Here is a 26250-nt window from a genome sequence, read left to right on the forward strand (position 1 = left end):
CAAGCCCAATGAGAGGCTGAGCTTAGACACACCTAGCCTTGCCCCCGCCCCGCCCCCCCACCCGTGGTCCTTCCCTGCCCACCCTGGTAGCGGCAGACAAAGGGCATATAATCTTGGGAGTTCTAGGGCCCCGCCCATTGCCGGTTTCTCTTCATACTACCACAGCTGATGCTCTCTGGAAAGCACCACCTCCCAGCAGGAGGTCAACCAACACAAAAACAGAGCATTAAACCACCAAAGCTAAGAACCCTCACAGAGTCCATCGCACTCCACCGCCAACTCCACCAGAACAAATGTCGCTATCCACAGCTGTGAGACCCACAGACAATGTTCACATCACAAGACTCTGGGCAGACAACCCCTAGTACCGGCCCAGAGCCTTGCTGGGTGGCTAGACCCAGAAGAGAGACAACAATCACTGCAGCTCGGCTCAAAGGAAGCCACATCCATAGGAAAAGGGGGAGACTACTACATCAAGGGAACTCCCTGTGGGACAAAAGAATCTGAACAACAGCCTTCAGCCTAAGACCTGCCCTCTGACAGAGCCTACCCAAATGAGAAGGAATCAGAAAACCAACTCTGGTAATATGATAAAAATTGACATTCTAATGTCACACCTCAAGGAACTAGAGAAACAAGAAGAAACCAAACTCAAACCCAGCAGAAGAAAGGAAATAACCAAGATCAGAGCAGAACTAAATGAAATTGAAACAAAACAAAGCAATACAAAAGGTAAATGAAACAAAAAGCTGGTTATTTGAAAAGATAAATAAAATTGATAGACTATTAGCAAGATTCACTGAGAAAAGAAGAGAAAAAATCCAAATAACCTCACTAAGAAACAAAACAGGCAATATTGCAACTGACACCACTGAAATACAAGAGATCATTCAAGGCTACTATGAACACCTTTACACACATAAACCAGAAAACCCAGAAGAGATGGATAAATTCCTGGAAAAATACAGCCCTTCTAGCTTTCATCAGGAAGAATTAGATAACCCTGAACAGACCAATAACAGGTAGTGAGATTGAAATGGTAATTTAAAAATTACCAACATAAAAAAGTCCAAGACCAGAAGGATTCATAGCAGAATTCTACTAGATATTCAAAGAGAATTGGTACCAATCCTTTTGACACTATTCTACAAGATAGAGAAAGAAGAAACCCTCCCTAATTCATTCTATGAAGCTAGCATAATCCTAATACCAAAATCAGTAAAGGACATACCCAAAAAAGAAAACTACAGACTGATACCCTTGATGAACATAGATGCCAAAATCCTTAACAAAATACCAGCTAACTGAATCCAACAACATAATCAAAAAGATAATCCACCATGATCAAGTGGCTTTCATACCAGGGATGCAGGAATGGTTTAACATACACAAGTTAATAAATGAGCAGAATTAAAAACAAAAATCACATGATCATCCCAATAGATGCAGAAAAAGCATTCAACGAAATCCAGCATCTCTCTATGATTAAAACTCTCAAAAAATCACCATACAAGGGACATACCTCAATGTAATAAAAGCCATCTATGACAAACCCACAACCAACATAATATTGAATGGGGAAAAGTTGAAAGCGTTTCCTCTGAGAACCAGAACAAGACAAGGATGTCCACTCTCACCACTCCTCTTGAACATAGTACTGGAAGTCCTAGCCAGAGCAATCAGTCAAGAGAAAGAAATAAAGGGCATCCAAATCAGTAAAGAGGAAGTCAAACTGTCACTGCTTGCTGACGATACGATCATTTACCTTGAAAACTCTAAAGACACCCCCAGAAAGCTCCTGGAACTGATAAAAGAATTCAACAAAGTTTCTGGATACAAGATTAATGTACACAAATCAGTAGCTCTTCTCTACCAACAGTGACCAAGTGGAGAATCAAATCAAGAATGTAACCCCTTTTACAATAGCTGCAAAAAAATAGAATACTTAGGAATATACCTAACCAAGAAGTCGGAAAACTACAAAACACTGCTGAAAGAAATCACAGACAACACAAACAAATGGAAACCCATCCCGTGCTCATGGATGGGTAGAATCAATATTGTGAAAATGACCACGCTGCCAAAAGCAATCTACAAATTCAATGCAATCCCCATCAAAATACCACCATCATTCTTCAAAGAATGAGAAACAAAAATTCTAAAATTCATATGGAACCAAAAAAGAGCCTGCATAGCCAAAGCAAGACTAAGCACAAAGAACAAATCAGGAGGCATCATACTATCTGATTTCAAACTATACTATAAGGCCATAGTCTCCAAAACAACATGGTACTGGTGTAAAAACAGGCACATAGACCAATTGAATAGAACAGAGAACCCAGAAATAAACCCAAATACTTACAGCCAACTGAACGTTGACAAAGCAAACAAAAACCTAAAGTGGGGAAAGGACACCCTTTTTTAAAAATGGTGATGGAATAATTAGCTAGCCACATGTATAAGAATAAAACTGGACCCTCATCTCTCACCTTATACAAAAATCAACTCAAGATGGATTAAGGACTTAAATCTAAGACTTGAAACTATAAAAATTCTAGACAATAACATTGGAAAAACCCTTCTAGACATTAGCTTAGGCAAGGATTTCATGACCAAGAACTCAAAAGCAAATGCAATAACAACAAAGATATATACTTGGGACCTAATTGAACTAAAGAGCTTTTGCATGGTGAAAGGAACAGTCAGCACAGTGAGCAAACAACCCACAGAGTGGGAGAAAAATCTTCACAATCTATACATCTGACAAAGAACTAATATCCAGAATCACAAAGAACTCAAACAAATCAGTAAGAGAAAAACAAACAATCACATCCAAAAGTGGGCTAAGGATATGAACAGACAATTCTCAAAAGAAGATATACAAGTGGCCAACAAACATATGAGAAAAATGCTCAACATCACTGATGATCAGGGAAATGCAAATCAAAACCACAACGCGATAACACCTTACTCCTGTAAGAATGGCTATAATCAAAAAATCAAAAAACAGTAGATGTTGGCATGGATGCAGTGACCAAGGAATGCTTCTACGCCACTGGTGAGAATGTAAACTAGTACAGCCACTATGGAAAACTGTCAAGATTCCTTTAAAAAGTAAAACTACCATTTGATCCAGCAATCCCACTACTGGGTATCTACCCAGAGGAAAAGAAGTTATTCTACAAAAAAGATACTTGCACATGCATGTTTATAGCAGCACAATTCACAATTGCAAAATCATGGAACCAACCCAAATGCCCATCAATCAATGAATGTATAAAGAAATTGCAGTATGTATGTATACCACATATATATATGTGTGTGTGTGTCTGTATATATGATGGAATACTACTCAGCCATTAAAAGGAATGAATTAACAGCATTTGCAGCGATCTGGATGAGATTGAGGACTATTATCTTAAGTGAAGTAACTCGGGAATGGGAAACCAAACATCATGTGTCCTCACTGATAAGTGGGAGCTAAGCTATGAGGACGCAAAGGCATAAGAATGATATAATGGACTTTGGGGACTTGGGGGGAAGAATGTGAGGGGGGCGAGGAATGAAAGATTACAAATATGGTGCATTGTATACTGCTCAGGTGATGGGTGCACCAATATCTCACAAATCACCACTAAAGAATTTACTCATGTACCCAAATACCACCTATACCCCAATAATTCATGAAAAAAATTTAAAAACATTAATGCAATTTAAAAAGACGTCAAAAAATTAACTTTCATCATCATAAATTTGCTTAGAAACTGCTTATATACTAAAAATACCAATTTCCAAAACTTGTGAGATGAAGAAGCTGCAGAAGTAATGATATAAATGTAGACTCTCTGAAATAAAGAAGGCCTGAATTTTAAGGTGTACATTAAACTACATAAAGTGTATTTTTTAATAATCAGGCGTTTTAATAATACTTCGCTTTCTTTTGAACAAATGCAATGTAAAGTACCTCAGGGAAGGTTCAGAAAAGCAGTCCTAACCCATCAGTACACACTTGTAAATCAATCATAACTATTAACATTCTCAACAGGTTTCCTTATGGTTTATATATTGTTTTTGTATATAAGGTTTATATATGTATATATGGTTTATATATATAAGATTACATTACATTCACGGATGCAAAAACTTCTTTATCTGGTTCTTTAAGAAGCTGGTTTTTAAAAGAATGTTTTTTAATTTCAGGAAAATTATTTTTTGCCCTCCTTTCTTCTTCCTCACTCTCCCAACCAAAGCTATCCAACCCCAGCTGACATTTTGTTAGAATTTCATCAACTCACTTCAAAGGGGACATAGTCTGGGGGCAGCTTCTCCAGCATATCATCAGCCAGCCGGGCCACCACCGCTTCCCGGGTCTCATCCCCTCCACCAGAGCTGTCCTTGGGTTGGATGCCTAGGATGGTGTCCAGCACGCCCTTGGCCAGCTTGCTCTGATAGGTGATGTCAGCATTGGGGTGCAGCCCAAACACCTCAGGGCTGTCGTAGGCAGGCAAACTCTGAACAACAAACACCTCAGGTAAGTACAGACTGCCAACATAAGCACCGTCTAAATTTCACTATCTTGGGAAACAAAAATGCTTTTATGAGGATATGCATTGACTTAAGTCTTATTGGTGTCAAGTTACAAACCTTGATAATTTCCCCAGAAAATAATCAAAAGTTTCCTTTAAAAGCCAATTAACATTGAGGAACAGACACTAGGCTCACGGCTCTTTACAACCTGCACCTCAAATAAAATTGAATCAGAGAGAGACTGTCTTGTTATACAACATGCGAGATAGAAAGGGAGTTGTGGATTCGTGTTTTGCTTTCTGATGGTCTAACTGAATTCAAACCAGTTGTCCAAATCAATGTTGTATAGCTAATGGTTATTATGTTTAGAAGAAACCAGGAAATGACAGCTCTAGTAATCATGGTCCAAATAAAGGCAGCAGGTGGGACTTGTACTCTCTCAAGGAAAAAGACAGAGACTAGGAAAAGAGATAAACTGAGAAAGCAACAGAGTCAGAGAGAAAAAACAGAGACAGAAATGTGTGGGACACAGGCAGAAGCAGGAGAAGCAGGCAAAAAGATCCCCCGACTGTTCGAAAAAAAGGACAATTTACTGACAATTTGACACATATTTCTATGTATGAATCTTATCCTTAACTTAATTATTGTCATACTCATATTTCCCTCCCTTCCTCTCCCTCATTTTATTCCCTCTTGCATAATGTCTTCTTATGAGCTACCTCAAATGCACTGTGAGATGGGGTTATATAAAAAATATATGTACAGGCACCCCTAAATTTATACCTTCATGGCCACTTTTCCTATTCAGTGCTGATGATTTAAAGATACATGCAGTACAGTAAGACAAATATATTTGTTGATTTGAATTAATAAAAGTGCAGAGGTGGTAATATATGATAAACTCATTACATTCATATATCAAAAAACATGTAAATATACTGATAAATTTAGCTCTCTGGGGCTGTTATGTTTTAGTTTGTTTACTCTGAGATAAATCTTAGAGACCAAAGAGATGACTAAATAATGATATAATGAATTTTAGGTATAGAGAAAGAGGACGCAGTCACCTTAAAAATTAGAATTTTTTCCCTACGTATTCCCAAACTGCCTGTAGAAATCTACCTATTCCTTCTTATGTCAGTGCTTCTCAACCAGGGACAATTTTGCCCCCCCAGGGCACATTTGGCAATTTCAGGAGGCATTTTTGGTTCTTGCAACTGGGTAGGGGGTTGTTATTGGCATTCCGTGGACAGAGGCCAGGGATGCTGCTAAACAGCACAGGCCAGCCCCCTATGACAGAATGATCCAACCCTGAATGTCAATAGTGCCAAGGTTGAGAAACTCTGTCTTGGAGGAAGCTCTTACACAAAGCAGCTTCCTGGACATATCCTTAAGCCTGTCCATTAGGCCAGGGTTAAGGAGCAGATGTCATGGGATTAGTCAAATGGATTGGAAAACAGACAAATTGGGTCGAGAAGCTGCCTTTGCCCTACTGCTGTGGCAGCCGAAGTTTCACAGACAGAGAACTCCAGGTGATTTGTGTAGGTCTCCTAGTTCTAAATCTCCCTAATCTATCATCTTCCTCAAAGAAAATTCCTCCCTAGGGCATTAAAAAAGAGGAAGATGGAAACACGATTCACACAAAACACACACTCAGAACAAACATAAACATTTTAATCATCCATTGAGTATAAAAATACAAAGAAAGCCTTCACAGCAAAAGCATTAGTATATATCACCATTAAAATTTATGGTAAAAGCAACACAGAGAGTATAATTAATACCCAAAACTCAAATGGCTACAGATACTTGCTCTATACATAAAATTCTGAAGTTGACAAACCTGGATATATTGAAGATAGTTATCCACTGTGCTGCATCTTGGAATGTTGTATCCTTGGTAAAAATTGAAATCTAGTCCAAACATATTTTCACTGAACCAAACCTTAGCAAATGTGTTCAACAATCTCTTATCATAGTCGTCAGTGACTCTGCCTCCATATTGAATCTCTCCTATCATGTAGCGGATGGTGGTCCAGGAGACGCCCTGGGACAATTGATAGAATAATTATGTAGAACTGACTACCGTTGCATTATTATTTCCCTGCCAAGTCACACCCATGTATTCACTTTCAACAACATTCATTTAGTCAGGCATTCTTCCTCAGTACTGCAAAGAGAAAGTGCAGAAAGAAAAGTAAAAAGGTAAAGAAGAGTAGTTACTCAATGCTCATGTCCATGATTTGAAATAGCCTTCCTTGATGCATTCGTATGTTTTCATACTTCAATATAAATAGAAAATAGTGTTTGCTTTTGAGCTTATTGAGGCAGTTCTTTAGAAAGCACACACTTCAAACTAATCTGGACTCCCATTTTCATTTTTTAGGATTTTGAAGAACAAGCTTCCCCACCCACACCCTCTGACAACAGGCCCCTTGAGGCTGTCTTTGGAATGTCAACTTGCCTTTGAGAAATAAAATAATAATCAAAATTTGACCAATATTTCCTGAAACCAAGAGGCAAGTGTGACCCAAATTGCTATGACTTCAAGATGACTTTGCAAGCACAGCAAATTCTCTTATATAATTTACCCCAAAGCTAGGAGGTCCTGTGAGCTTGATGGCCCAAGCCCACAGCCACCAGAGGCACGAGGCAGCACGCACAGCAGTACCTTTTTGACATCCATGCCATCCAAGTGGTTTTGGATGAACTGCACAGTGGCATTAAAGTCCGCCTGGTTAAATTCATAGGGGATATTCCACCCCAGGGCACCGAACTTGCGCCTCTCCTGGACGGTGGAGTGCAGGAAAGCCACTGCGTACAACATGGGCTTCCACTGGGACCCGGAGGTCACATCCAGCAGGTCTTGGCTCACACCTGTTGTGGTCAGTTGGGTGAAAAATGTATCATCTCTCAAATGTCTTTATTTTCTACTACTTTTAAAAGTAATCATTTTTGTAAGTCCCTGATATTAGAATTCACTTACTTTGGATTATTTTTATGACACTCGAGTGACAATAATAATCCAACTTTTGGGTGCCCAGAGGCCATTTCTTTCTGAAAAATCTTCAAAGAGACTTTGGGGAGAGGAGGAGCTTGCTAACATGGGTCAAGTTCATGCCAATCTAGCAAGATCATATGAGGGCAAAATCAAGATGGAAAGGTAACGACAGTTAAACAAATTCTGCCGCTATTACTGTAACTACTACTCTATTATTATTACTGTTGTTTTGAGCATATACTTGGGGCACATACTTTTAACTAATTTTATATTAATTAAGATAGTATATATAGAAGCCCTTTGCACCTGAGTACATGCTCCAAATAATAATGATTGATACATATGCATATACTATATTGTATATATAATTAGATTTATTTATTTTCTTTTACTGCCATTATCCTTCCACCTCTATTTTATCCCCACATTGTCTTATAGATTGGCAGGAATTTCAGCCTTGTTAACAACGCCCCAGAAGTCTCTTTGCAGGTTTTCCGGATTGAAATACAATAATTATATTTATTATGGTTATGAAATACATGATTTCAGTTACAATTTATTTCAATTCTCCTGGAGAGATTCTCTTGTCCCTATTTTATATGTGAGAAAATTGAAACTCAGATTGAGTGACTCGCACCCAAGAGAACGAAGTAATTGTCAACAGCAAGGGCCAGAATCAGGATTTCCAACTGAAAGTTCCATGTTCTTTTCATGACCACAAATCCCATACATAAAGAGGCAGCGGCCAAGAGAGCGACCTCATCCCCAGTCATGACGGGGGCATTTGGGCCTGAGTTTGCTGCCACTGGATTTTTAACTTAGCTACCTTCTGACATATGGCCCTAATGAAAGGCAGGCAGGCATCACCGTAACTCAGACTCTCCTCTTGGAGGAGACTACTGTACTACTTTAGGTATGGAGCACAGAGACCATAAATGACAAAATTGTTCATTTTTGATGTTAATTATGTCTAGCTGGAGAACAGCATGGGCTTAAATAGAGCAGTACTGGGAAAATAGGAAACTAGAAGGTGGGAATCATGAACTCTGACTCGTTAACACTGCCCGGGCATATTCACAAAAGAGGACCATCACCTTTCCATCAGGTTAAACAGCAGTACTATTTGCTATAACTGTATCCTAGTTAATCCTTTTATAATTTTTTTTAGGAAAACAATTTAAGTACAGAAAACTCCTATAGACTCAGAAGTATTTCTGGACTCACCACCATATGTTCTTTTCAGTCCTGCCCGGAGGCCCTGTGGAGGATCGTTGGCAAATTTAATGGACATCTGAAGGAGTGTAATGGGAAACTGCTTATGAACCTCGGTGGTCATCCAGAGGCGGAATGCATCATGTACAAGCTCAGTTTCTATGATTATGTCCATCAGCTCATCCATGAAATCAAGTCCCAGATGGCAGTTCTGCAGAAGTGCCCATCCTCCCTAAGTCAACGGCAGTAAATGGAAGTTAGGTGGTTTTGTGTTTCGCCCAAATTCGAAATTACGACATTCTTTAGTAATTAAATAATTACAATTTAAGCCGGGCGCAGTGGCTCACGCTTGTAATCCCAGCACTTTGGGAGGCCGAGGCGGGCGGATCACGAGGTCAGGAGATCGAGACCACGATGAAACCCCGTCTCTACTAAAAATATAAAAAATTAGCCGGGCGCGGTGGCAGGTGCCTGTAGTCCCAGCTACTCAGGAGGCTGAGGCAGGAGAATGGCGTGAACCCGGGAGACGGAGCTTGCAGTGAGCCGAGGTCGAGATCGCGCCACTGCACTCCGGCCTGGACTACAGAAACTACTTTAAATTAATCTAGGTCAAATCTCAGAAAACAAAAATGTTTAATTGAGACAAGCTATTTTTTTTAGTCCATGCATTTGTTCCAGTATACACTAGTATGCAATGGTACCAATACTATGTGGTTGCAATCATGAATATAATCAAAGTTAAACATAAAAGGACTTCCAAGTAAAGACGGTTGATTGAAAACATCCATTTAACTCAGATCCCTCCCCAAATTCCATTAAAACTACAATGAAGAAAATTTTTAAAGGCATGAACTCTTAAGGGCAGTGACAGAGAGAGTGAAGGCATTATCACTAACATTTAAAAGAGGTTCAAGAAAGTTGAATCCTAAACTAGCATTTAGAGAAAGCTGAGATGCAACCTGATATATACCACATAACTCCCCAAATTCTGCCTGCCTTAATGAAAAATGAGAAGTTGATTTTCTACAGAAGGCAAAACAGGGTCTAGATTGGAGGATACCAGCACATTGAGGGAATAGGTACTACAGTGAAATCAGGTGGAAGAATGATTGCCTGCTCAATTTTGAGACCTGCGACTTCCTGCCTCCCACTAGTTCTCAGAATCCTGGCAACAGAGCATACACCCTTTAGAATGTGGAAGAACCTTCCCTGGGAATCTGACCACGCTAAAAAGAGCAAAAGCTTTAGAAAATAATAAGCCTATCTTCTGCCTGAATTATACCATAAGTATAGGAAGATCTTTGTGTAATGCAACTCAGGCAAAATTGGGGGTCATGTAACAATAATTTCCTCAATATCTAATCTATAAAATATTTTTGCTAAAATCATCTACAAGATCCAGATCATAATCTTGAGGTATTTTTCCATAACCCATCTTAGATCACTGACTAGAGCAGCATGAGTTGTCTTTCAAAAAAAAAAAAAAAAAGCATTAGATCTAAAGTCTTAGCAGTTACATGTAAAACTGATAATTTAGAGATTTCACGTTTCCCTTATATTTTCTTCAGAAATTTACAGTACTGATGAATAAATTATCCAACCTTTACCCTTTGAAAATTTCAATTGATACCATTCGCAATTCAAAACAAAAAGGAAATTCAATATAAAACACAGCAACTACAAAAAGACTTCAGCTTCTCTCTTTTATCCAGCATAGAAGTGAACCCTGCCCTGAGATTCCTTCTTTTGTATTTTGCTTTGTTTTGGTTTTTAAGAAAGGGTCTCATTCTGTCACCCAGGCTGGACTGCAGTGACTGCAGCCTCTACTTTCCCAGATCAAGTGATCCTCCCACCTCAGCCTCCAACGTAGATAGGACCACAGGCACATGCCACCACATCCAGTTAATTTTTTTTGTAAAGATGGGGTCTATATGACCCAGGCTGGTCTTGAACTCCTGGGCTCAAGCAATCCTTAGCCTCGGCCTCCCAAAGTGCTGAGATTAAGTTGTGAGGCATCACACCCAGGTGATCTAAACTTCTTAGGTGAGAATTCCGATGTTCCATCTTCACCCCCAGAATCCCATTTCTTTGGGATTGCCATTCTCTGCATTAAATGTTTTGTTTTCAACCTACTGAGTATACCATCCACTTTGCTATCCTTGGGTAGTTGATTTATTTGCCACATTGCCTCAAAAGTTTTAATGTTAGCTTAAATTTTTTTTTAAAAAAATGCTGTTTAGTAAACAGCAGGCAGCATGTAAATTTAAACTCCTAATGATTGGTATTTTTCTTCTGCATTGCTATTCCATAATCTGTAATACGAACAGCACAAAAGTAGACACTCAGCCTTACGTTCGCCATGGTCTCCTGCAAGAGCTTCTGAGCATGGACCTCCTGGCCCTGGCCCATGGACACATAACGGGTTTCTATTTTTAATCTCTTCCCCAAGGCAATGATGGAATCTGTGGGGTCTGAGCCCATAGACAGGAGACAGATGAGTGGCGTCCGTGGATCAGATTCCTCCCACGTCTTCTCCAAGTCTAGAATAACACCTTCGGCATATTTTTCTCCCATGGAGTCCACGATGTACTTGCGGGCCTGCCAAAAACAGCACACAAGTCAGCAAAAGCCGTTCCAACTGTTTCATGTGGATAATGTAGTATAGTTTCCAAAATTCAGTTTTGTAATGATCTCAATGATGTCCACAGTAACCCTGTCAGGGAAACAGGGTAGAGACTGTTTTGTCATATTTGTTTGTTTATATCTCCATTCTGTAGGTGGGAAGACTGTGTTGCTTACTCAGTACAAAATCAGACCAAAGTTACAGTACAAACATCAGTACCAAAAAAAGAACCAAAGTTGTATGACCCCTGGTCTGAAACCCATTTCAATACACTGGTTGCTTCCTGCTACACCAGAAAACAAAAATACTGGGAAACTATTGTTTAGGATGCTCTAAGGCAAATATTTATGCATGTAAATAATAAAGTAAGCAATACAATACCTGCAATGTAATGGGTACTGATCAAATAGATAATTACTGAGTGACTACTTGCATGAAATGTATTGGATATTTGTTGAATGAATGAATGAATGAATGAGTTTTTAAAGATTTAATTCATATTCTCTCTCCTCATCATTGTCGTCGTTCCTTCCCATATTTGGCTCATCCCTTTACTATTAATTTTGTTTTGAACGAAATCCATACTCAAAATATCACAGATTTTGTCAACTTTATTACAACCATAGAAACACATTCTGGTAACAACAAATTCCTTTTTCAAATGAGGTGAAAGTGTTATAATTTATTTTTCAACAAATGGTATTGTGAATACGACCCTGAGTCTATATTCTCTGCCTTCGAAATAATTAAATTCCCTCAAAAACACTTTTCCTCCTATTCATGTGATCTTCTTCCACCTTAGACAGGTAAAACCCAAGTTTCTCTCCCCAGCAGCATTCCCCACAAAAATCATAACTTAGGCATGGGTGCAACATGACCTGTAACTCTCCCAAGGGCTAGGCAGGTGAGCCTCCCCACTCCAATTCCCATAGAAACACAAAACAACTTCAGATGGAGCTTCCCTTGAATCAGACAGGTTTCAGATAGACCTGGACCAAACGGGAGCCAGAGCTGGTTCAGTCATCATCCTTGACTTTAAAACATCAGAGTTTGATTTTCAGCCAGTAATGTGGGCTCATCCCTCATCTTCAATATCTTGCTATCCCCTATTCATCCTCAAAATGTACCCCAAGCATCTGAGCTTACAAATTGGTGTGATGTTTCCCACTCGCGTTTGCCTTCTTTGTGGGTTACAATGAAAGAGAAGTGGCCACCACAGAGGACTCTCCTGGCTTACTATGTCCTCTCGTAGCTTGGTAAGACAGGTAAAATGGGTGCCACATGAGTCTAGACTGTTGAACGACTGGCTTGGTCCTACTTTCTGATTCCACCTGGTGTGTGGAGACTTCTCACACAAGCTTCATCATTCGTATAGCCAGGGAAAGGGTGTCTGAAACTTGGTCATCATGAAATGTCCATCTTCCTCATGAGAGTGCAAAACACAAAAAGAGGAGCGTTCACATTCCCTAACTCAGACCAGCTAATGCAGAAACAGCTGGGCCATTTTACTGTGGATCTCTTCTCCTTCTTGTAAAGTCATAATCCTCCTCATAAAGTCCATTCCCCCATACCAATGGCAGATTAAGAGGCATGCCAACTTTGTAGAATATACAGGATTTCCTGCCTTGGCAACTATTTCTAGATGGCTTTGGGGAAGGACCTCTACCTGGTTTCCCAAAGGAACAAGAAATGGTGGTCAGGCCCTCTTTGACAGGACTAGGCCACTGGCAATGAAATGACTAACAGCACCTCGGCTCCTCACCCACAAAGAGGCTCACACCTTCCAACCTTCCTCTTTATTAGTTCAGTGGCTGGGAGGTTTTGAGGAGGTGAATTTCAGTCCAGTTGAATTTGAGGCACAGGATGCTATTTATTTTCATGCCTCTCAATACTTTTTCTAGGTTGGGCAGATCCAATATCTAAATCTCTACCTTGCATATAAAAACTTACATATTTTTCTACAGCCTCTGGCAGGTGTTTGATAAGTTTGACTGCCATGTTCTTTGACTTCCCCAAATGTCTACTCCACGTGCACATTCAGTCACAGTCACCAAAGCAGGGAGTCCTGTGATCAGGAAGGACTTCAAAGGCTGGACACGGAGGCATTCCACAGTTGCAGCGGTTTCTCAGCCACATGTACTGCCATCACTGCAGCATCTCTACAGTGCAACTCATCAAGATTCAAGCACTTTCTACCCCAGGGTAGCAAAGGTCTCAACATGGCCAATTCTGCCATATAACTCAGCACTGACCCAGTTCAGGTATTATCATCCAAGCCATGAGTTAACATGCTAGAATACTGAGGGGCCAGATGGTAAATATTTTAGACTTTCGTGGCCAAGTCATCTCTATTGCAACTCAACTCTGCCATTGTTGCACAAAAGCAGTCAGGGGCACACAAATAAAAAGCATGGTTATGTTCCAATAAAATGTTAGGGACACTGAAGTGTGAATGTTATACAGTCTTCACTTATCACAAAATATTAGTCTTCTGGTGATTTTTTTCAGGTATTTAAAAATATAATTCTTAAGTAGCCAGCTGAACATAAACAGACAGTGGGCCAAATGTTGTTGGCAGGCCCTACTTTGCCAACCTCTGGAACAGAAAACAACAGGGAAGGCTGCCTCACTTATATCTGGAGAAAGGACCTTTGGTCATAATTCCAGTTCCTGGGAAGGGATATTCTTAAATAGGGTCACCGTCATGGTTCAAATTGGCTGTAAGCCTAAGGGATGTAATGAGTCTATGGGGCAAATACGTAATATGCAAGGATGCTCAGCAACCCCAGGTAAGGCCCCACTGCAGTAGGCATGGATCTGAAATCACACATGCGTGCATTAGAAAGAGCACATTTCTTCATCTTCTTTACCTCAACTTCAACCCAACACCCTGCATTATCTCACCGGGCCAGTAGGACAATAATTCCAGGCATCACTCAGTCGCCCCATCTTCCCAAAGTCTTGGGAGCCCATCCCTTGCACCAGTGTGCCCTGGATGCAGGACATGGAGTCAAAGGAAATTATTTTGGAGATTCAAGATTTAAGGACTGCCCTGCTGTGCTTCAGACTTGCATAGGGCCTACTAGTCATTTCTTTTGGCCAATTTCTCCCTCCTGGAATGATAATATGCCTTACTACCATTGTATCTTGGGAGGAAATAATTTGTTTTGATTTTACAGGCTCATAGGTGGGAGGAGATGAGTCTCAGAGAGACTCAGGACTTTGGACTTGATGCTGTGACAAGACTTTGGGGGATGATTAGGAAGAGATGATTGAATTTTGCAGTGTGAGAAGGACATGAGATTTGAGGGGCCATGGGAGGAATAATATAGTTTGAATGTTTGCCCCCTTCAAATCTCATGTGGAACTGTAATTCCCAGGGATGGAGGTGGGGCCTGGTGGGGGGTGTTTGGCTCATAGAGATGAGTCCCACAGAATGGCTTGGTGCTGTACTCATGATAGTGAGTGAGTTCTTCCCAGATCTGGTTGTTTGAAAGTATGCAGCATCTCCCCACGCTCTCTTGCTCTGGCTCTCGCCATGTGACATGCCAGCTCCTCCTGCACCTTCTGCCATGATTGAAAGTTTCCTGAAGCCTCACCAGAAGCTGAGCAGATGCCAGCCCCATGCTTCCTGTACAACCTGCAGAACCATGAGCCAATGAAACCTCTTTTCTTTATAAATTACCCAGTGCCAGGTATTTATTTACAGCAGTGCAAAAACTAACAAACCATGTTAGATGATTCACCTCATGCAACAGGTATAAACCTTGGCCCATGACCCTCTCCTCTGTCCCAGGCAGTGCAACAGGTTTTAAGACTAGAGAAGTGAACAAATGGTCCAGCCCTTATGAAGCTTGACCCCCACCTCCATGCCAGGATGAGACATACATTGAGCAAGTAATAGCAAAATAACTAGTTTGAAGGATTTATGACTTGCAGGGAGACATGAAAGTATGAAACCAATTAATCTTGCAGAAATATATCAGAGAAGGCTCCCTTGTGAAAGAAGCATTTAAGCTGTTGCTTGGATAATGAATGGGATTTATTGAGGCAAAGAGGACAGCTAAGTGGGTCAGAGCCTGTGCATTCTATGCAGAAGAAACATATGCAGAGACCATGAAGCAGAAAAGAGCAAGTCACTGGCTAGGGACAGGAGGACACCCATAATAAGTGATGTAAGAGTTAATTCAGGTGTGGCAAGCCAGACTTCTGCACAGCCTGCCAGCCTTTAAAGACAGCCAACACCCCACAGAGGAGTGCTGCATTTTCATACATTGCTCTTCACACAACTCTGCAGAACTTGTTCATCCCCGTATGTGGTCCCAACGCAACAGATTCAGCCTATGAATGGGGGAGAAAATGAATAAACAACCTGCACACCTGTGCCAACCTCCTTTTGTTGAGTATTTGTTTTTTGAGATGGAGTCTCACCCTGACACCTAGGCTGGGTGCAGTGGCACGATCTCGGCTCACTGCAGCCTCCACTTTCCGAGTCCAAGCGATTCTCCTGCCTCAGCCTCCCAAGTAGCTGGAATTACACGTGCTGCCACCATGCCTGGCTAATTTCTGCATTTTTAGTAGAAACAGGTTTTACCATGTTGGCCAGGCTGGTCTTGAACTCCTGACCTCGTGATCCACCTGCCTCACCCTCCCAAAGTGCTGGGATTACAGGTGTGAGCCACCGTGCCCAGTCTGTTGAGGATTTTTAAGACACAAATGTGTACCTCTCAGGAGACACACTCTGAGAGTGCAGCATTTTTGCAATCAGGCATGCCCAGATGTGGACAGTTACACTCAGCCAAAATGCAGAGAATAAGAAATGCATATAGCCTATGGGGAATGGGATTGAATGTATCTACATTGTAGACCTTCTAATAAACTTCCCAGAAAGTTGTTTTCAACCTTCCCAGAAAGGTTGAAAATCACAAAAGGATTCTAAAAGGAGAAAAAGAACTTGAGAGGAGAGAACATTTATCCAATGGACGTTCTAAACCTTGTTTAGCACTTGGGTGTCACAAGGGCCATGGGAAGATACCACAGGACTTGAAAAGTCAATGAATGGCGCCATCTTTGCATTTCTTCTAGCATGTGCTGGGTGGACTAGGGTACAGAAGAAGAAATGTAAGGAGAACAGGTACGAGGCCATGGCTCTGGTAAGTCCAGGAATCAGAGAAGCTGGAATGGAGATAAAGTTACAAAAAAAGAGTTACTTAAATCTCAGCATTGAACCAAATAGAGTTTCTGGAAAAAGATAAGAAAGAGACTACTCAAACATTTCTTTCCACACTGTCCTTAAGTAAGGCAACCATTTGACAATTCAGTTGGGCAGGATAAAAGTAATGAAACTGAGAAGAAAAACTGAAAGGAAAGGTGATCTCAGTGCCCCGAATTGTGAAACTCATTTTTCTTTTCTCAATAAATCATTGAATCTGGTTGTTTTCACGATTCCACAGTACCTAAGTGCACTTGGAGGTAGTTACTCCATAAGTTTTTAACACTCCCTCTGGAGAATGAAGGAGAATATATCTTACATTCTATTATAAACCCAAGGCTATTGCTACTCCACAGCTTATTTGGAAAAGCCCTTAAGGAGTCAACCTGGGCTGAGTATCAGAGTTAAACTTTTCATCATAAAGGCAAGACACAAGTCCTTATAGTGGGTAAAGTCCCATGATACTAAGCCAGTAAATTAAAGGTCTTTAAACAGATGAATCATCTGGAGGCAGGATTCACATTTAAACCATATGTGAAATTCAGTTGTAAGACAACCTACTGACATCTAGAGCTGTGACATTCTTTTGGAGAAATGACTACAGTTTGGGCACACTGTCCTTCCCCCAGTCTCTTCACCCTAACGCCTTTATATTCTTCCTGCTTTCAGAAACACTGTTTTACTACCAGCAAAATGGAGCAGCCATATAATTTTTGATTGAATATAAAATGATATAAAAGAATAATGCATTACCCTTATGTTATACCTATATGCCAACCTTAGAATCATGGTTTTCTCATTTAGTCCTATTGTAGCAGTCAGGTCAGAAAAAGTTACTAAATCACTTAGCCCAAACGTATGTCTCAATACATTCATTTGTGGTTTACTTTTCCATTTTTCACACATATTGCTAGAAAATCACAGAAGCCTACAAGAAAATTCTCACTGGAATTCACATTTTAAATACTTTTTTAATTTAAAAGAAAATTATCTTTAAAAATATTATCTCATTTTTCTCTTTAATATGGACTTTTTACCTGGGCAATGGTTCTGTCCGGACACCAGGATCTAATAAGGAGAAGACGTCTGAAGCAGTCGAGAGATTTACCATAGGCGTTTGGAAGAGGTTCCTCCTCTGGGTTTTCCTTATCAAACCAAATTTTCCACATTTTCTCATTTCTCGATATCTGAAAATACCATGGGATAAAAAATGTGTCATGCCACCCAACAATCTTTCAGTAACAGGTCATAGACATGTTTCATCAAACCTCTGACCTCTCCAGATATGTGTAAATTATATTCCTTGGTTTTTTAATTTTATATTATAGTGTCAAAAAGTTTGATTGTCTAAAATCTAATATCATTTGCTCCAAAGTCAGTCTATATTAACATCAGCCTACAACTACATTTCAAAGTAGGGAGAGTCCTGGGATGTTTAATTTCTTCTTTGCCTTTGTGGTAACAAATTTGTAAAGAATACAACAAAATCAATGGAAACTCATTTTCATTATTTCAACAAAGTCTGATTTGCTCCACAAAATCTTCTCATGTCAGGAACCAAATCTCATTCACTAATGTTTCCTCATTTCCCAGGACCACTCCTGACACAAAAGAAGACATTTAATGCATGTTTATTATTGAATGAACAGCTTTCTGATCAATACTCCATTAATCTAGAGTAATTGGAAATATGCCAGTTAATATCATCAAATGAATGATCAGACACCTGCTACCCTTAGGCAACTGGGAAAGAGTAAAAGGACATAGTACATTATCCTCTGCAGCTTAAAACACCAGAGAGAGGTAGGAATTACATAGTAAGCAGATCAGAAACACCGAACAAACAAATAATGTCTACAGATAAATATCATCTTACGTTCTCTGATATATTCCCTTTCATTAAGAGTTCAAATGTCTTTCTTGGGATATAATCAAGGGCAAATCATTCCAGGTTCATATTTAGAAAGTACCATGTAAGAATAAAAATAGTAACTTCTTTCAATCATGAAAGACTACTTAATATTGAGGGGTTTCATGCATAAGATATCATCTCCAGAAGGTAGCAACTTCAATATCAATTGTCTGGGCAAGGTTGCTGGGGGTAACTCTATAGGGGAATAACTCAAAAGAATGGTTTGTACCCCCAAGTACACAGTAGTAATAAAAAACATCACCAGTGATAAGCCAAAACATAAAAGTATAGCAGAACATAAGCAACTGGCCAACTTAAACTGGGGAAGTCAAGAACCAACTTTAAGATATTTCCTGGCCAAAAAAAAGGCTTCAACTTATAGCTGAATAAAGCCACCCTGCTGCCAATCCCATTTCTCTATGGTCACCTGATTTTCAAGAACCTGCTTCTTGGCTCGTCCCAATTTAATTCTCTATACCCAGCTTCCATGATTCCAGCACATGCAGAGTTCATCAGGAGCTGGCTGATTCTAGAAGGATGATAACTTCTAAAGACAAGAGGCCAAGTGCTTGCATGAGATTCATACCCAGATGCCTAACTAAGTCAAATAATGGGAAGAGCAGGAGGGGAAGAAGAAGAAGAGAGAGAGAAACAAGAGGCAAGAAAGGAAATTTAGCATTTAGAGGCAATCTGTTCTTATGTCTTTTCATTTAACCTCTAGAAAGAAGGAAACGCCTTTTTGAGTCTAATTATTTAATCAAATTGGATCTATCAGTTTTTCTACTTCTGGACCTCCGATTGGTGATACTAACATATGGCCCAGGATGATACTAGTTCAAGTTCCTGGGCACATTTCTTCCTGCAAGACCAGTTAATGATGAGCGGAGTATGCTTTATCAGAGTGTAGTTGAGCTTCAAGGAAGGTCAAGTACATGTAACACCATATTAAGAGTGCAATATTAAGAACTATCTCTCTTCCACAAATATTATATCTAGTGATAAATCAGAAAGCTGCTCAACCTGACATTAGCTTAAGTTAATTCAAAGCACTGTTACCTGGTCAAGGACATCTGAAAACTGTCTAAGTTTGCTAAGTTCCACCAAATTCAGCCACGTCATGTCCAGGATCCATTTTGATGGTTTTGGAGGACAAGCTTTAAGGTCTAATGAGGCACCTCCTTTAAAAGTAAACATTAAATTATCAGATTTTCCTTCCTTCACTGTAAAACAACCTATTTAGTAAAATTTGTATTAAACTATTTTAATTTCAATTATTTTACTACTTTTACTTTTTTAAGCACAGAAATATAAATCATAGTGAAAAACATGCAACATTTAATAAATCAATAGATACTTTTAGAAAAACCCATTTAATCACCAGTAATATAACTTTGGAATCAGGCAGATGCGGGATTCTGTCCTAGTCTTCCCTGGACAATGTCTGAGACAAACCATTTCATTTGTCTGAGTCTCTAATTTCAAATAAGTAAAATAAGAATAATTAAACCTGTGTCACGAGCATCTGTGTAAAGTACACAAAACAGGATAGACGACATGGCAGAGGGTCACCAAATGAGCAACAATTGCCAATATTAAGAATTGCCCAATGTTAGCACAAGCTAATATTCAACAGATAATTAATCTAGAAAAGTTAGTAGTACTAGATGTGTTTGAAGGATTCTCTTCTATAAATCAGTATATTACTTACATCTACCTTGAACACACCCCAAGGGTTCCATGCTGTATCACTTATGTCTGTGGTTATACCCTAAGTTAATCACAACAAACATTTCCATTTGATTCTGACCCTTATCTTTTCACTGATGATTTACCAAAGCTCATGTAACCCACATAACTCTGACAGTAATGTAAGAAAAATGACACCTTAAAAATGTTTTTGTTGCCCACTTCAGAACAATTGAATGTGTGAGCAATTGTATTTTAAGAAAGAGTTAGGAAGTCTTCTCTAGGATAAAATATACTGTTTAATAAATACCATCTATTGAAGAATATCAAGGAAAATATGCTCTATGCATTATTCTTTTTTTTTTTTTTGAGACGGAGTCTCGTTCTGTCACCCAGGCTGGAGTGCAGTGGCGCAATCTCGGCTCACTGCAAGCTCCGCCTCCCAGGTTCACGCCATTCTCCTGCCTCAGCCTCCAGACTAGCTGGGACTACAGGCACCCGGCACCATGACCAGCTAATTTTTCATATTTTTAGTGGAGATGGGGGTTTCACCGTGTTAGCCAGGATGGTATCAATCTCCTGACCTCATGATCCGCCCACCTTGGCCTCCCAAAGTGCTGTCTTTTTTCTTTTCTTTTCTTTTCTTTTTTTTGAGACGGAGTTTCACTCTTGTTGCCCAGGCTGGAGTGCAATGGCGTGATCTCGGCTCACAACCTACGCCTCTCAGGTTCAAGTGATTCTCCTGCCTCAGCCTCCCAAGTAACTGGGATTACAGATACGCACCACCATGCCTGGCTAATTTTGTATTTTTAGTAAAGACAGGGTTTCTCCATGTGTTTCAGGCTGGTCTCAAACTCCTGACCCCAGGTGATTTGCCTGCCTCAGCCTCCCTCCCAAAGCACTGGGATTAAAGGCGTGAGCCACCGTGCCCAGCCTATGCATTATTCTTAAAATGATAAAATCAATCCATTTGGCCACTTTAAAAACCTTTGAGCAGAGTAGGTTATAAACAAATGATAATACTCAAGATATCCATTGAGCTAATCTCTATTTTATCCAGGCATCTTGTACACTACTAAATTGTTATTTTTTGCCAAATCCATCATAATGTATTTACAATGAGGTAAGTATGGCCTTGAAGCCAATTTGATGAAAATACTGTAAATATTTGCATAAATTTTAACACCAGTGAGCAAAGACCTAAAGACAATGCATTGTGTTGAATAAAATGTTGCACCTTAGCAACTGCCCATTTTCCAACAAACTGAAAAGAATAACACACCCACCAGAGGGTTAGGGAAAGACTATTCACGAAAAGGAAAGAGTGTTCCTCGCAGGCCAGAGTATTATTCGTTGTTTATGAGTGGGTAACTATTTTTTGACTAACCTGCCCGCTCCCAAAGTACACAATTAGGCACAAATAGTGATTGTAACTTGGGGGAGAGGACATATTCCTGAATAACGTGGTAACAAATTAAATAGACCCTTGAAAGATAAATAGCTGAGAAAGGAATAATTTGAAATAGTTGTCCAGATGATTGAGAATTGTGCTGTTCCCTTGTTTTCTCAAACTCTTGCTTTGAAAAAAAAAAAAAAAAAGTAAGTTTGGGTTTTTACCATAATACTTTGTGAAAATGATACACGCTTACAATGAAAGTTTTATACAAGCTATGCCACACAATCGTAAATTGTCACAGCTAAGGCAGACTTAGAGACTAATCTAGGCTGAGCCTTTCCCATCTTAGAAATGACTAAAAGACCAGCATCAAAACACCGCTGAGGTCAAGAACAGTGGCCCACATATGTAATCCCAGGACTTTGGGTGGAAAGGCAAGAGGATAGCTTAACCCAGAAGTTTGAGATCAGCTGGGGCAACATAATGCGACCTCATCTCTACAAAAAATTTAAAAGTTAGCTGGATGTACTGGCATGAGCTTGTAGTCCTAGTTACTCAGGAGGATCACCTAAGCCCAGGAGTTTGAGGTTACAGTGAGCTGTGATTGCACCACTGCACTCTAGCTTGGGTGACAGAGCAAGACTCTGTCTTTAAAAAAAAAAATTGAAATCTGTTGTAGTTAGTGGGCTCAACAGCCACTACAATAGAATATCATATTCTAGGAGGCATTCTGCTTATAAACAACTGAGATTTATTTATCACAGTTCTGGAGGATGGGAAGTCCAAGTTCAAGGCACCAGTGATTTGGTGTCTGGTGAGAGCTCACTTCTGGTTCATAGAAAACCATATTCTCACTGCAATTCTCACGTGGTGGAGGAATTAGGGTCTCTCTTGAGCCCTTTTTGTGTGTGTGAAAGGGTGTCTCGCTCTTGTCACCCAGGTTGGAGTGCAGTGGCATGATTTCGGCTCACTGCAACCTCCACCTCCCAGATTCAAATGATTCTCCTGCCTCAGCCTCCCGAGCAGCTGGGACTACAGGTGTGAGCCACCACTCCTGGCTAATTTTTTTTTTTTTTTTTTTTGTATTTTAGTAGAGACAGTGTTTCACTATGTTGGCCAGGCTGGTCTTGAACTCCTGACCTCAAGTGATCTGACTGCCTCGGCCTCTCAAAGTGCTGGGATTACAGGCTTGAGCCACCATGCTCTGTGTAAGAGAGGCGAGCCTCCCTTACAAGATCATCAATCCCTTATCATGACTCTACCCCTACTACCTAATCACCTCCCAAAAATCCCTCCATCTCATGCCATAACTTGGGGTTTAGGTTTTCAGCATATGAATTTTATTGAGATACAAACATTTGCACCATAACACTATCTAAATAACATTTTAAATTATGTTAAATGATTTTAAAGTCCTTACAGAGAGAGTTTATATCACCAGGTAGCTCTCATCAACCTAACGAATGAAGGGCAGATTTGCAACATAATCCTGCTCCAAAGTTTCCTCTGAAACTGTCTCATAAAGCAGTGTTATAAACAGCTGTTGAAAGCCAAAGACCCAAGACAACCAGTCCAACCCATACAAGCATCAGACTAATCAAAATAACTAAACTGCTGAAGATAATATAAAGATGCCCATCATTTGCTAAGCATATCTTATGTATCAGGATTTACATAAATTGTATAAATTCTCAATAATCCTACTATGTAGATTTTACTATCCTTGTATTACAGATGAGGAAACTGGAGCTTGAAAAGGATAAATGACCGTCTCAAGATCACTCATCAAGAAAGTGACAAAGCCAACAGATATTTTAACTCTCAACTTCCTAACTCTAAATCTTATGTTTGCTATCATCAAGACAAACTGTGATGTGCTTCACAGCATTTCAACAAGAGCTGGACACTCTGTTCGAAGTTATTTCTATGTGGAAATACATTTCATACCTGAGTTGAGAATGACAGGAACAACAATCCATTGAAAAGCTCTAGAAACTGGGGACTAGAGTCACTGAGTCCAGAAATCAGTAACATATTAAGGGTTCACCAAAGAAGGCAATTCTTACATCTACACATCTTTCTCTCCAGATACTCATCTGCCAATTATTCTGATTTAGGAAATTTGGAAAATAAAGTTCATATATAGCTAAAGAGTAAATCTTTAATAGTTACAGACAATTAAAGAGAGATTGTCCATAATTTAACCATTTCTAAGTTCAAATCTAAACAGATGAGTCTTTGTTGCTACTATAAGATACATGTATATACACATACATATGCATATGTATATGAATACGAAAATGCATTTGCATATGTAAGACTATGGACCTATAACCCCCACCAGGGCACAGCACGTGCATATCCACATTCCTTCCCTTCTGTTCCCCTAGGGGTCATCTTCAAGTTCCCCTACAAATCTACTCTCCATGTTAAGCATGAAAATCTCCTGCTAGATAAAATTGTGTCTTATTTTTAAAGAACTGGTTTAGCAAGGCATACTAGATGAATCTATTTAGACCCTGGCTTCATTTTCATAGCGTTATGGGATGAATATTGGGTCTCCCCAAAACTCATAGGTGGAAACCCTGTATCTCAGTTCTGATGGTCCTGGGAGGTGAGGCCACTGAAACATAATTATGATTAGATGAGATCATGATGGCGGAGCCCTTAGGAATGGGATTAGTGCCCTTATAATAGTCACTAGAGAGCATGCTTCCTCTTCTCTGCTCCCCGGCATGTGAAGATGCAATGAGACGACAGTTGTCTACAACACAGAAGAGGCTCCTCACTACAACCCACTGTGCTGCATCCTGATCTGGGACTTCCAACTTCTAGAACTGTGAAAAATAAATGTCTGTTGTTTATTAGCCACCCAGTCTATAGTAATTTCTTATAGTATTGAGAATTAAGACACACAGTTACTTCAAATACTGTTTTCAAGACATTCAAGAATGTGATAGTGAATTTATGTTTTCCAGCCTTCCACTGGGCTGTTTCATTTGAATGACTCAGTGGACCTGGCTGTGAGCAACCCTTCAGTACATGCAGAATAAATCATCCACAGGATGAGCTGCACAGTGTCCTCATCTGCTTCACTCATCACCCAGTTACTTTGTTTTATTTTCATCACACCAGCCTCACTCTACCAGAGACCCTGATGCCATCCCTTCTGCTTCAACCCTCTTCCCCTAAATGTCCCCATGGCCAGCACCTCCTGCTCTTTCAGGTCTTTGCCCACTTACCAATCTCTTAGGAATGCCACCCCATTAAATACTCCACTTAAAGCTTGAAGCTTCTCCCACCTCACATGCCCTGTAACTTCCCACCCCTCTCATCTTGCTCTATTTTCCATAGGACTTACCATCTTCCCACTCACTATAAAATTCATTGATTATTTTACTATTTTTTTCTGTACCCTCCCTAAATCTATATATGCTTTTCAAGGGTTTTTGTTCACTGACATGCCCCAAATACCTATTCCATGCCCAGGTATACAGTAGGTCCTCAACAGATAGTTAACACTCAAGAAAAGAACAAGTAAAATATCTCATCTAAATGCAATCTTACATAATGCAAGGAAATTGTTATAACCAAAAAATGTACTGCAAAGGGTTTTCACAATAACTCCTCCATCTGCACCTGTGTGCTATAGTCTGTATTCTTATACTGACCTTTAATAAGAGTGAGAAACTCTTCATGCTTGACTCGGTTCCTCTGGATGTCAATCTTTAGGGTAAGCAACAAGGTGAACAGGAATTTGTGCTCCTCGTACAGCCCTCGGGCAGCATACTTATAAACCTCGTAGGTCATGTGCTCGATGATATTAGCAATCCTCTTGCTTGTAATTGGGCTCTTGACAGACCTGGTGAAGATAACATTTATATCGGGCTTATCCCGCTGCCCTTTTCAAGTGTCTGTAAAAACAATTGTCTTTAATGGAAAATAAGTAACTTTGGAGGAAGAATACTTATTTTTACACATCAAGAGTAAGCCTCCTAAATCTAAAATAACAAGCATTCTCTCAACATGAAATAACATAACAGAATCCTGAATGTTGCCTAAATCAATTCCACCTGCAGGGCATTATTACTCACAACAAGATCTCGGGAATTTTCTTGTTTAACAGAAACACACGAAGACAAACGAATCAAATCAATGGATAAATAGTTGGCAGAGTTTTCTCTGGGTATAAAATGGTGAACCAGAATGATTTGTTAATACATTGGTAATTACACTGATCTGAGATTTAAAAAAAAGAAAAAGACTCTTACTAACAAAGGGGAAGGAAGCTATAAATGTAATGTCATTATTTTGGTGCACAGATCTAGAATTCAGCTTAGCTTCCTGAGTACTGACGTACCTGGCTAAGGAAAGGTCAAACAAGCCCAGAAACTGGCGAAGCGAAGTCTGATACATCTCATTAACCAAGCGCATCTCGGTAATGAGGAAGTAGAGGATGCTGCCCCGTGTAGCCACTGGAAGACAAAGAGCAAGGTTGCATGTGCTACGAAAGAGGAAAATAAATGACCCATGCAGAGAGACCAGCTTAAACTCTAAATGAAAACAACAACTTTTATTTTTATATCTTATCAGTGGCTGCCTACCAGATATGGGATACAAAGCGATACTCACTTATTAATATATTTATTTCTTATTTACAACATTTTGTAAGTAGTCAGCT

The 26250-nt window shown here is 39.8% G+C and overlaps 1 protein-coding gene across 1 annotated transcript in view; it reads right to left on the minus strand.

Moving 5' to 3' along the window:
- Positions 1–26250, minus strand: part of DNAH5 (dynein axonemal heavy chain 5) — a 239087-nt gene that overhangs the window by 19730 nt on the left and 193107 nt on the right. Inside the window, exons 67-75 of the mRNA XM_031666810.1 lie at positions 25930–26044; positions 25241–25431; positions 19544–19665; positions 17613–17762; positions 11093–11338; positions 8753–8972; positions 7199–7404; positions 6371–6574; positions 4296–4511 (exon numbers count right to left, since the gene is read on the minus strand). Of these exons, the coding sequence (XP_031522670.1) occupies positions 4296–4511; positions 6371–6574; positions 7199–7404; positions 8753–8972; positions 11093–11338; positions 17613–17762; positions 19544–19665; positions 25241–25431; positions 25930–26044 (1670 nt within the window). The remainder of the gene's footprint in view (positions 1–4295; positions 4512–6370; positions 6575–7198; positions 7405–8752; positions 8973–11092; positions 11339–17612; positions 17763–19543; positions 19666–25240; positions 25432–25929; positions 26045–26250) is intronic.

Source organism: Papio anubis, chromosome 5 (assembly GCF_008728515.1).
Source record: "Papio anubis isolate 15944 chromosome 5, Panubis1.0, whole genome shotgun sequence".
Lineage (NCBI taxonomy): Eukaryota > Metazoa > Chordata > Mammalia > Primates > Cercopithecidae > Papio > Papio anubis.